The 13,565-nt window shown below is 39.8% G+C and overlaps 1 protein-coding gene across 3 annotated transcripts in view; it reads right to left on the bottom strand.

Moving 5' to 3' along the window:
* EBF2 (early B-cell factor 2) overlaps positions 1-13,565 on the bottom strand; it is a 244,708-nt gene that overhangs the window by 65,606 nt on the left and 165,537 nt on the right. For all 3 annotated transcript variants that reach the window (XM_006864374.1, XM_006864373.1, XM_006864375.1), the window contains exon 7: positions 5,235-5,316. In XM_006864374.1, coding sequence (XP_006864436.1) covers positions 5,235-5,316 — 82 coding nt within the window. The remainder of the gene's footprint in view (positions 1-5,234; positions 5,317-13,565) is intronic.

Here is a 13,565-nt window from a genome sequence, read left to right as displayed (position 1 = left end):
CAATTTAGGGGTGACTGGCATTGTGCTAGACATTGGGAGGGGAAAAAAAGAAAGAAAGAAAAATTATACCAATTACCCTAAAGCAGCTGATAGTCTAATGGAGAGATAAACAATAATTGCACTACAGTGTAGTAGGGGCCATGGAAGATGTTTGTGAGGATGCTATGTTAGCACAGAAGAGACAGCCAATAGCCTTGTTGGGAAGAGTCAGACAATGCCTGACAAAGAAGGTGCCACTCATTCAGGTTTAGTCTTGAAGCATGAGTGGCAATCACAAGTTGGACAGAAGTGAAGGACTCTCAGACAGATGGAAAAAGTGTACAAAGATTCCAAGATATAAGAGAACCAGGAGGCATACCTGGTGAGCAACAAATACATGTAGACCTCAAGAGCTGGGCATGGCAAAACAGTTATCCAGTCTGAGGATGCTGACTAAGTCTTATCAGTCATGCTGAATGTCTGCACTTCTTTCCCTATGGATAGAAGATATTCATGATATGTTTTAAGCAAGGGAGTGGAATGATCAGATTGTGTTTTAAAAGTCAATGCTGGAAAGTCATGATGAGAATGAGTTAGACAGGGACCAGTAGAGGTACAGAGCCCATTACAGTTTTTCAAGAGAAAGATGGATTGAATAGATATTTATGAGGAAAAAGTGACACTTTAACAATAAAGAGGAGGGGTGGGTTGCCAGGAAAGAGAACGATCAGAAGTATTGCGTTCTATTTGGAGCATGTGCTCATTACTCACTCAAGCAGAGATGCCCGGTTGGGAAGTAGAGCTATATGAATATGTCTGCAAATCCAGAGAGGGACAGAGTATAGATCAAGGAGTCATCTGGGAATAGATGGCATTTGAAGCTAAAAGAGTGCTTACCAGGAAGAGTCCTAAAGGGATAGATTCCCTAGCATGTGAGCTAAATATCAGAGTATGACTATTTGGTGTTAGATAAATTCATTTTCTTTACATTGAGGGTTATTAATTTAGGGTTCATAGAGTTGTCTCAAGAGGTCTTGGAATTCCTGAAACTTAGTTAAATGTAGTTTTTTTTTGTTTTGTTTTTTAACAGAAATTAGCTTTGATCAGATTCTCAAAGAGATCTTAGCCAAAAAATGGTTAATTTTATTTAGATAAGCCTTTTATGTATTTTATGATACTTATGGAGTCCTGGTGTGGAGCTGAGGGTTAATGTGCTGGACTGCAAGTCAGTTTGAACAATAAGGTTTGGCTGTTCAAGCTCACCAGCCATTCCTTGGAAACTCTATATGAAGTCCTATGGGTCCGAATTGACTCAACGGCACTTAACAACAACAACAACATGATACTTATATTCAAGTTGTCAAAGACTTCATTTTGCTTGGCTTACAATCAACATTCATGAGAACAGGAGTAAAGAAATCAAATGACATAGTGCATTAGGCAGATCTGCTGCAAAGACCTCTTTAAAGTGTTCAAGAATAAAGACATCAATTTGAGGACTAAGGTGTGCCTGATTCAAGCCATGGTATTTTCAATTGTCTCATATGCATACTAAAGTTGGACAATGAATAAGGAAGACCTTAGACGAATTGATGTATTTGAGTTATGGTGCTAAAGAAGAATATTAAAAGTACCATGCACTACCAGAAGAACAAAGAAATCTGTCTTGGAAGAAGAGGTGCCCTTCATCTCTGTCCAACTTGCAGTTATCACTCATGCTTCATCTTTCATACTTTGGGCATGTTATCAGGAGAGAAGGACTCCATGCATGCTTGGTAAAGTGGAGGGTCATCGAAAAGAGGAAGACCTCCAATGAGATGGACTGGCACAGTGGCAGCAGCAATGGACTCAAGCGTAAAAACAATTATGAAGATGGCATAATATCAGACGACATCTAACAACAACAACATGATACTTAGGATTTGAGATGAATGAAAGGGGAGCTTGGTTCACGTTGGAAAATAAACTTAATATAACCATTTCATTCTTGTTTAATAACTTTTTAAAGGAAAACACAAGTTCCACTACTATTGGGGGGATAGAAGAAAAAAGAGGGGAAAGACAGGTGAGAACGTTTGATTGGAATTTTTATTTGGTTTAAAACATTGTGTGTATTTCTTGTCTGTTCAGATCAAATCTTCACAAAACATTAAACCAATGTTTGATCATGTAACAAAAGTGCATAATTTAAGTAACTATATGGTTTAAGTCAAATGAAAGCTTAAAATTTTTTTTTACCTGAAATATTTAGATAACTGAGATCAAACAGTGTTGAGATATTTATAAAGTTGCTTAAATTATCTAGACAGTTGCCTCCATTTTCTACCTCACTTTGCAAATATGGATAGCTAAATCTTTATGGTATCTGTCATTCGAAATGAGATATATATTCCAGGAATCCCTAAAAGGTAGTATTCCTCAGACCCTCTCTCCCCACCACCAACTATCTCTGATTTTATTTCATATTTTTAACTTGATTCAAGTTTCTCACTTGCCCCTTGTAATACATAGTCAAGCCTTTCTCCATATAGTCTTCTCCATTTCAAACACCTGTCACTGAAAGTTAATTCTTAATAAATTCATAAGTACCATATGAAAATGATCAATTAACTTGGTACATCAAAGAGCATGATCAGGAAAGCAAAATGTCAAATTATATAATGAGAGATAGTATTTGAAAATTAAACATTTAATAATAGTCTAGTATCCTAAATATGGAGTCCTGGTGTGGCGCTGTGAGTTAATGCTCTGGATAGCAAGGTCAGTTTGAACCTCAAGGTCGGAGGTTCAAGCTCACCAGCCACTCTTCAGAAACCCTACACAGGGTCGCTATGCGTCAGAACCGACTTGACAGCATTTAATAGCAACAGCATCCCAAATATACAAAGAACTTCTACAACTCAACAATATAAAGACAAATAAGCCAATTAAAATATATTTTTTTAATCACATGAAAAGATGTTCAATATCATTATCCATTTGGGAAATGCAAATCAAAACCACAATGTGATGCCATGTCACATCCACTAGGACAACTGTAATTTTAAAAGTGGAAAATAAAAGTGTTGGTGAGGATGTACAGAAACTAGAACCCTGAAACATTGCTGGTTGGAATGTAAAATAGTGCAGCTTCTGTAGAAAACAATTTGGTAGTTCTTCAAAAAGTTAAAGATAGAATTACCATATGACACAGCAATTCCATGCTACGTACATACCCCAAAGAATTGAAAACATATGTTCACACAGAAACTTGTACATTGAATGTTCATAGCAAAATTAATGATCCATAATACCAACAAAGCAGAAACATCCATCAATGAATGGATACACAAAAGCGATCTATTCATACAATGGAATATTATTTAGCCATTAAAAAGGAATGAAGTACTGACACATGCTATAACATGGGGCAAAAGGAGTAATCAGAATTTAGAGGAGAATGGTTCCACTTTTAAAATGAGGTCTGGTAATAATATTTTAACTTACAAACACCATAACAAAAAATTTCCTAGGCATAGCAAAGTTATTTGAGAACCACATCATAGCAAAAAAAATAGCAGGAATCTTTTTCAAAGTAGTTCTCACTGGCCTTATTTCTTCTGCCACACTTCTGTGTTTCCTTCTCCCCTTATTAACTCTTCAATGGCTCTGATCTATGGCAAACCACTGAAGCTCTCTCTATGGACAGGCAGGACTGGAGACATCATTTGTGGGGTCCAGTACAAATGAATATGTGGGTCTCCTTGCACAAAAATAGCTATGAAAAGAATGTCTGCCATCAAGCATGTTCCTTCAAGAACTATCATTATGGAATCCAGTTGACAATTGCAACTGGACAGATGAGCTAGGAACCTTAGGGGAGCAGTGAGCTTATGGTAATGAGGGAGAAACAACTAAAAAAAAAAGAGTGTGCTAATGGTTACACAGCTGGAGTTATACAATCCATGTCACTGACCTGTACAAGTAAAAGCTGTTGAATGGGTGCGTGTTTGGTCATGTAAAGTCTCAACAACAACAACAAAAATCAAATGCATTTAAAATAAAAATAATAGTCATGAAGAATCCCAGGAAGGAGATACTCAAGCATTTCGCTAAATGACTACACAGTTTGTAGTCCCATGTTCTGTAAGAAAGAATCTGATCAGACAGATCTTCCTGGCTCCTGGCGTCAATGCCTTCACACTGTGATTAGGGGCAAATGAATTAAACTCCCAGAGCCTCCTTGTCTTTATGGAAAACATCTCATCTCTCCCACTGATTAGATTTTTTTTAAAGTTAAGCTTGAATATTATCGAATACTTTTGTTCAATGGATTTCTAATTATCTACGTCCCTGGGTGGTACAGATGGTTATGTGCTCAGTTGCTAACCGGAAGGCTGGTGGGAATCTACCCATTGGTGCCTCGGAAGAAAGGCCTGGCGATCTACTTCTGGAAAATCCATCGTTGAAAAACCCCATCTGGAACAAAATTCTACTCTGACGTGCTGTCACCAAGAGTCAGAATTGACTTGATGGCAATTTGATGGTAATTTTTCTTTATAGATGGTGGCGCCACATATTTAGGTAGGTTACAAGTAGCAGCAAAGCCATTTGGTGAATTAAAAATGGGTCTTTCCAAGATTTAAAGAGGAGATCGAGAGGGCCTGCACTTCCTCTCATCTCCAACCTGACACACTTTGCCTGGCTCCATGTTTTTTATTAGCTCATATTCTCAGTACATCAGTGGCAAGGGTGATGAAACCAGTGGCAGATTTAACTGCCAGGCAGCTGGGTCACAGTCCCATGGGTCTTGTTGCCACGCTCCGATCTTAAAGTGACCATGGATGCTGCTTTCCAGAAGGCTCTGAGGGGGACCACTGATTCGGAGGAAAAGGAAAGACAGAGGGTGTTGCTTGCAGAAAGCGAAGAGAAGTCGCTTTGAAAAATCCCAAGGTGGCTGAATATCAAGAACACAGCTCCTGCTGTGGGCAGCTGCATATGCGGAGGGTTGCCTGAGGGCTTAAAATCAAATCTACAACCTGGTTGGCTCGTCTCCCTGTGGGGATGTGGTAGTGGAGGCAGAAGGCCTAAACACTACAAAATGAAGAAAACCTCAATACCATCGGATAAATAGTATCATTGACAGTCATCTTCTTTATTGTTAGCCGTATCAGTAAATAATTCCCCACCCCACCCCGAAAGGAAAAGCAAAAGCGTGAGCAGGAGAATGAAAACAGGATGACTTATTTAACAGGAAAGAACTGCAGGCCCCTTACCTGAAACCGTCTCATGTCCCTTGGGTTTCCGGCTGTTTTCAAACAATTCTGATTGCACTTGAGAAAAAATTTTAAAAAGAATCTGTGAAGAAAAAACAATGTGTTACATTTTTAAGTAAACATTGTTTAAGGGAGAATATATCTGCATTATATTAGATTTGATTTGAAAGTGATTATATTTCAGGTCTGGGGAATTTCAGCCAGCCTCGCCTGTGAAAGAACATTGCTGACCCTTTGCAATTTGCAAATTTGGATGTTTTCAATCGCGAATCATATGTTCCCTCTTCTCCATCACTGTCGGGGATTGTTAAGTGGTTCACAAGCTGGACTCTTGGTTTGCACCCTGGCCCTGTAGTTACAAGGGCTTTCTTTCTCCAAAGAGGGCTTCAGGAGCAGCAGTGACCCCTGCTGTGCAAACATGTCTTGCTCCAGGGTTAAAAATGGCATGACAGCACAGAAGTCCAGAGTTTATCATGAGTGTGGCTTTCCACTGGCCACACACACATGGAAGCTCAAACGGCTCACACGTACACCCTCATCCACAAAGGTCACCTGATGTTTACAACCAGTTTATATAAAATCAGATATTGCATGCTACCATCCAAATACAAAACCAGTGTTTACAACAGATACTAAGAGTTTATGACTAATAACTACTGATTGCTTCCCCCCCAACCCCCAAAAAAGACTACGAAGATACAGAATAATGATCTGAGGTTATAATTTGTCATACATGTTTAAAGCCAATGTTCTCCTAAATAACCTATTGATGCCATTTAAAAAGTGGACGTCTTTAATCAGACAGCATCAACTAAGGAAAATGGCAGAAGTGGCCTTTCAGCAATTTACATATTTAATGCCGGAAATTTTGTTTAAAAATACAATAAGCTTTACAGTTATTTCACTTGCAAAGCCCTTTTCCTTAAAAAGGGAAAAAAAAAAAAAAATCCAGCTTTTGCAGTGTTAAAGTCCCAGGTGAGCTAGGCCTATTTCCCTTTCTGTTACTATGACAACGAAATTTTACCGCAGTCCCAAAGTCCCTTCAGAACTCTCACATCCATGCCTTGAATTAGAACTTTAAAGGAAAAGATATACATTTTCCCCAAGATTTACCAACAAAAATAAGTAGAAATCAACCGTGTTTCCAAAAATTTTATTTTAAAGCGCTCGATGGTAGGATGCTCTCCTAGGGATCTTCTGTATATTTATTTTCAGAGGCACACAAAAGAATTAGACAGTGCTCCAATTAATTGTGGCTATCACTTAAAAAAAAAAAGCTGATGGGAAGATAAACAGTAAATGATAAAGGAGGGGTAGAGGGAAAGAGCATTTTTTAGAGTGTTTTCTGTATTTAAGAGGCTCTTTTATTCCTGATTTGTTAAAAAAAAATAATTTGGTAAAGTAGTCCTGACCCTATCCTTGAATCATGTTGAGTGTGAATTAGGAAATAGGAACTAAATATTTTTTTCACCAATTTCTACATTCATCAATTTCTCACCTCTTGATTTATTTGCTCTTGGGGGGGGGGGGGCGCAGGGGAGCCTGTGCATCACTGTACCAGGGAGGGCTGAATAGAAGTTCAGCCAGCGCTTTATGCAGTGTTCACACATTCTAAACATACCTCTATGTTCTAAAGTCCAGTGCATTTCTGCCCACCAGCACCGGCACCGGAGTGCATTAGAGAGAAGGCTGAATATTGAAGAAGAAATTTGAAGGAAAGCAAACACTATTTTCTCGATTTAAAGGGAATCGTGTGCTGTATACTCTTGCATTTGTGTGTTCAAATCAGGGTTGTCACAGCAACTCACAATACAGCTGATCTAACAGGGACTTAAAACTCCCCTTTTCCTCACAGAAATCTTTCCAAACAATAGCCTCTCTATCCCTAGATCACACTTGTCTCCAACATAGCTCCCCAGCATCAATTTACAATCAAGTTATATCTTTTCTCCTTCTAAAATGACATACAATGCTTTTTTTCACTTACTCTTTGGTTTTGCTAAGTTGAACTCTGTTTGTGTTATCCTTCCTTTTATCTGGCCCCATCCCTCTCCCAAAATGTATCTGGTGAAAACATTATCAGATGAATGGTGTCGAGGGGGAAAAGTGAAAAGGAGACCAGTGTTTACATAAAATCAAATTGATTGAGGGAAACAAGGGGTCTGCTGAATGACTGTTTCTTTTACATCCATTTATTCCTTTTAAATGAACAGTTCTTTGGATGAAATCACCCGGTCCTAGTCCTTTTGCTTGCCTGGGGTCTGAGTTTAATATCCTCACAGTCTTTTGCAAGCTGAGGTTTTAGTGTTTCTGTTTACAAATGGGCAGGAGATAGTGGGCGTTGGAAGGGATGTGGGAAGGGTAGTGGGGATGAATAATACCTTCTCAAAGAAGACACATCTACTTCTAAGTAGTTAACACTAGAAATTATGGCCTGGATGTTTTACATGAGCACTTACAAATTAATTAAAGGACATTCTGGGCTTACTGACACCTCTGATTTCTTCTCTTCATTTTGCTGATGTCTCCCATATCCCTCTCCTCTACTTACTCCAACTCCATATTCAGGGTCATGCTATAGAACTCTTCACTAACCATACCACCTTTTAACCACTGGGGAACTTAACGGGAACAAATTCTCTCGGAATCCCTGGAGTCTGAATCACTCCAAAGCCAGAACTGCCTGGAAAGTGTCAGGTCTCTCCACTCAGAAATGGGAAACCCAACTGAATCACAAAATTCAGACCAAATGTGCAGATTCTCATCAGCATGGAAGTATTATTTCCACTTTCTCCAAATAATGTTGAGTATGTAAAGATGATAGCCACTTAGCATGCTACACTTTCCAGGCTTCTGATCTCATTGCTTACAAGTGAATACTAACAACTATAGGTTCATCCTTGTTAGAGACATTAAGAGGAATAGGGAGATGGGGTCAAAACGTGAACTCAGACTTTAGATTCCAGTCTGGTTCCTAGGTCACTAAGGCAGGATAATGTATCAAATAGAATTTCTAGACTCTATGGTCATTTATTTAATGCTGACATGGTACACGTCATGGCCTTGCTACTAATGATGTAACCAAGTAATCTCATTTTGGACAGAGGGGGGCGACTCAGCTTCTTCATCTGTTAAAAGATGGGTATAACTGGGTTATCTTTAGGATTCCTTCCAGCATTAATATTCTGTGGCAGCAAAGAAAAATGTGCAGAGCTGAGAACCCCCAAGAAAGGGCAACTTTGAGGGAAGAAGGCACTGAAGACAGAAAGACCTTGACCTTCCTCAAGTCCAAGTGTGTATGTGGGTGTCCTAAGATGAGCATGTGAGAGAAAAGTAAGCAAGGACAGCTGGTTGACTTAAATGGGGCATCCTGAGTTATGTTCGTGGTTGAGGCAAGATGCACGAATCCATCAGGATTCTTGGAAGAGGTGCCTCAGGAATATAACAGATCAGAGCCATCTGTCCCTGGTCACCATTCCAGTGTGGCCCTAAAGCTGACAGTCACAGAGTAGGTGGGAAGAACTTTTGCTTTATGTCTATTTGACATAACGCACCAAGATAGGTACTTGTTCTACAATGTCTCATTTAATTTTCTCAACAGCCCTATGAGTGACACATCATTTCATCACTAGGAAAAACTAAGGCTCCAAGAATTTATGAAATTTGCTAACAATCACATGGCTTATAAGTTGCAGAAAGAAGGATTTGAACCTGGATCTTTCTGGCAACAAGATCCATATAGAGTTCCACATTCCTTGCACGAATTCATAACTCTGACTGTACGAAAAAGCACTGAATTGTATACTTTGAGTGGAAGAACTTTATGTAATTTAAAGTATATCTCAATGAACTCCTTTTAAAATTTTTTTTACAAAACTTGATCCTGAAAAAGGAAAAAACAAAAGGGGATTGGGAAGTTTGAGGTGAGAGGAGAAAAACCAGATGGGGGCGGGGGGGGGGGGGGGGGGGAAGCTAAAAAAATATTCAGAAACCAAGATCGGCACCTTGGTGAGTGATAGAAGTGTTTCCCCTGAAAGGAGGGAAATGTCAGGTCAGAAAAAACTCTCATGTCAATAAATGCTCAGTATTGCGAATTCCTGCCGAATTCATTTACTTACACATCTAATCAATAAGTATGAAGCATACACTGTGTGTCATGAAGGGTTCTATCATAGTGGCAAAACAAGACCCACAAGGTCCTTGCCCTCATGGAACACAGTCAAGCTACTATGGGGCTGAGTCAGATCTCAGGGGACTGACCTAGTAACCAAGAAAGTTCTGCCCCCCTCAACTTTGAAATACTGGAAGGATACTCTGCAATGTTCAAGAATGAAATGAAAATTTCTAGGTGGTTCTGTACCCATTCCAGGACCCATCCCCAACAGAAGCTGAGTTTCAAACTAGATGCACAAATAAGATCCAGTGTGTAGGGGGACCCTCTAAATAACAGGAGGGCCAACTACTTAATATTCATACCAACTCTGGGATTGTGGCCAAAGAATATCTATTTACAAAACCCAGCATAATATTTCTCCATATTTACAGAAGAGATCTTTCAATGTGCCTCCAATTTAGGATCCAAGATATATGATTGTTGTTGTTAAGTGTCGTAGAATCAGTTCTGGCTCATAGTGACCCTCTACAGAGTTTCCAAAGAGTGGCTAATGAGTTTGAACCACCGACCTTGTGGTTCAAACCAACCTTGCAATCCAGTGCTTATCCTACCTTGCCATACCAGAGCCATGAAATAGTGCCTTGTTTTTTTTTAAAAATTACATAAGAAATGCTTACCAAGATTCTTTAGGAAAGCACTGTGAAAGGAACCAGTTTCTTTCAAGAAAAAGATTTGAGAGGGATGTACATCAAAGAAATGTGAACTTAGCACTAATAACAACTGCATTATATGAAGCCTTACTCTGCAAAATAAAAAGGAAAATACCTCACTTTGAAACTTAGTCCATTACTTCTTAAAAAAAAAAAAAAAAAAAGTAATTAATTCTGCCTACGTTGGAGCCCACCTCTTCAACAATGTGGCTATCTCATGTCCTACACACAACAGAGAAGACAACACCCCACAGTCTCCAGGGGCTAAGAGAGAGTTTGCTTTAGTGACTCTTACTCTGGCATGATGTCCACATAAGCAAGCTGGATCACAAAAGTCTGAACCAAATATACTTGTTTGTTGTTGTTATGTGCCGTGGAGTCGGTTCCAACTCATAAGCAACCCTGTACAGGGTTTCCGAGGCTGTAAATCTTTATGGGAGCAGAAAGCCTCATCTTTCTCCCACGGAACAGCTGGTAGTTTCGAACTGCTGACCCTGAGGCTCACAGCCCTATTCGTAACCACTGTGCTACCAGAGCTCCTAATACACTTGATAAGTCCTCACAAACTACTAAGTACTTAAATGTTTTTGTCCGTGATTTTTGAGGAGGACACATTTTATCGTGCTTGAACTCTTTGAATCTAGTAGGTTAAAGTAACAATTCACATACACTATTTCTATGTGCTTCTAGAAAAGCGTACACAACCCCCTTCCTTTAAAACACTTGCATACCATTTCTGAGAATTATCCAATATATGGACAGGCTGAGTTATAAAATCCCATTTGAAAAGAATAGGCAGTTGTTTTCTTCCTAGATCCTCTGAAGCTTACATTCTTTTGTTGTTACGTGCTGTCGAGTTAGTTCCAGCTCACAGTGAGTTGGAACACAGTATGTACAACAGAACAAAACACTACCGGTCCTGCGCCATCATCCTCACAATTGTTACGCTTGAGCCCATTGCTGCTGTCACTGTGCCAATCCATCTCGTTGGAGGGTCTCCCTCTTTTTCACTGACCCTCCGCTTTACCAATCATAATGTCCTTCTCCAGGGATTGGTCCTTCCTGATAATAGTCTTAAAGTATGAGAGACGAAGTCTTGCCATCCTAGCTTCAAGACTTCTGGCTGCACTTCTTCCAAGACAGATTTGTTTTTTTCTGGCATTCCATGGTACTTTCAATATTTTTTTCCTCTACATCCTTTTGAAGGAGCTCTGGTAGCATTGTGGTTACGAATCGCGCTGTGAACCTCAAGATCAGCAGTTTGAAACTACCAGCTCTTCCGTGGGAAAAAAATGAGGCTTTCTGCTCCCGTAAAGATTTATAGCCTCGGAAACCCTATACAAGGTTGCTATGAGTCGGAACTGACTCCCTGGCACATAACCACCACCACCACCACCACATCCTTCTGGGGATTGAGAAATCCAAAATCTACACCTGAGTCGAGATTGCGATGGAAGGATACACTGAAGGTGCCATTTTCTCACTCCAAGAACCATTTTCTTGGCAGCTCACTGCTCTTTATAGGTGGTGGCTGTGTGCTGTGGAGTCGGTTCTGATTCATGGCGACCCTTGTACAGGGTTTCCAAGGCTGTAAATCTTTACGGGAGCAGAAAGCCTCATCTTTCCCCCGCGGAACAGCTGGTAGTTTCCAACTGCTGACCTTGTGGTTCGCAGCCTGATTCGTAACCACTATGCTACCAGAGATCCTTGCTCTTTACAGAACTCCCAAATCATGGCTTCCACTTGAAATATGAGCAAAATGATTGTATTTTAACTAGGATCTAGATTTTCACGGAACCTTCCATCAACAAAGAGAACACATTTTCTTTTCTCAAAAGCCTCTAAGAATACCGAAACCCAGGCAGCCCAAGTAAGGTAGAAGGTAGTAGTGGGCCACAGGCTTAGAGTAAAGAAAGGTAAGGTGCCCTTGACAAGTCTGTTGATTATCGAGGTCTAGCCCAGGCTATTATGGGCTCTAAGTTTCAAGGACTTTGTGAAGACTGACTCAAGTCCACAAAAATGAAAAGATTCTAGGAAGTCTAGTCCTAAACAAGTTTTGATCAGTCCAAACCAGACTGGGCACCATCAAGTCAATTTTGACTCATGGTGACTACATGCGAGTCAGAGTTGAACTGTGGTCCATCGAGTTTTCAATGGCTGATTTTATATAGGCCTTTCTTCTGAGATGCTTCTGGGCTGACTCAAACTTTCCATCCAAGTGCGTTACTGATTTGCAATACCTAAGGACTCCCCAATCAACTCTTACCCAAAAGTAACTTGGAAGTAAAGTGCTGAGAATGCTTGATACTTGAGATCTGCCTGGAAAGATGGCAACCAGCAGAAAGGCCTCAAAAGACCCACGGCAGGGCGTGACAGTATGAAAGTTTTGACTGACTGGTTCTTAAATCAAATGCTCATTTTTGTAGGTTGATTTTTTTTATCTGATCCATTTATTTAAACAACTCCTTAAAATATAAGTCCATGAGCAGAGTCAGTACAGAATCTTTTCCTCTCCAATAGAGTAGACATATTACCATTAAAGTGTATTCATCTGAATTATTTCAATAAAAGACCACTTCAGATCTGAAAAATTTAAGTTTACAAAGCAATAAATGTTCTTACGACACTCAACCTCCTAAAAACTAATTATACGACGTTTATAATCATAGCTAATAATAGTTCATATACTATTTGCCACATATAATTTCATCTGGGTCTACCAATTTTAAGTGTTGTTGTTAAGTTCTGTAGAGTCGACTCTGACTTACAGCGACCCTGTATAGGGTTTCTGAGGAGCAGCTGGTTGGTTTGAACTGCTAACCTTGTGGTTCACAGTCCAGTGCTGATCCTACAGCACCCCACCAGGAGTAGAACTATTTATATGCCCATTGTACAGGGGAGATCATCAAGACTCTGAAAGTTCAAATTATGTGCCCCAGGTTAAACAGCTAGTAAGTGGAAGAGCCAGGAGACCACTTACTCTTAGTAAAGCATGGCTGTGGTGGGAATTTGCCCATGTTTCTTTTGAAGAGGTAGAGAGACACATTGCCAAACAGCTCATGAGTTCTTTGTTTCAAGGGGACAGTGCTCTCATTGAGCTACATGGGGGAAATGTCACTTACTTCATCTTTCTGGAAATGAACATGGAGTCATTCTTCATGTTGCAAAACAAAACCAAGAAGCAAACAAAAATGTCTATCATTCCGACCAGGGACTGCATTCTCTAGAAATTCTGGGGCTATCTTGGAGTGTGCAGAGGGAGATAAGCAAGACCTGTCAAAAATTCAGAAAACAAGACTTCTGAGAAGAATCCAAAAAGTCCAAGGATGGCACAGCCCAAATAGTTGCAGCCCCTCCTCAAAAAATATCAAAGATTGCTCCAATAGATGATGAAGAAATCAAGATAATTTCTTCTTCAAGAAGGGTGTCAATTTTTTTGAGACTCAAGTCACCAAAATTAAATTTTGAAAACCCCTACCCAAAGGGCAGAGGAAGAAAAGGGAGGAA

Source organism: Chrysochloris asiatica, unplaced genomic scaffold (assembly GCF_000296735.1).
Source record: "Chrysochloris asiatica unplaced genomic scaffold, ChrAsi1.0 scaffold00064, whole genome shotgun sequence".
NCBI classification, from domain to species: Eukaryota; Metazoa; Chordata; class Mammalia; order Afrosoricida; family Chrysochloridae; genus Chrysochloris; species Chrysochloris asiatica.
The sequence above is the reverse complement of the archived record's forward strand: the minus strand, read 5'-3'. Positions and strand labels throughout refer to the sequence as shown.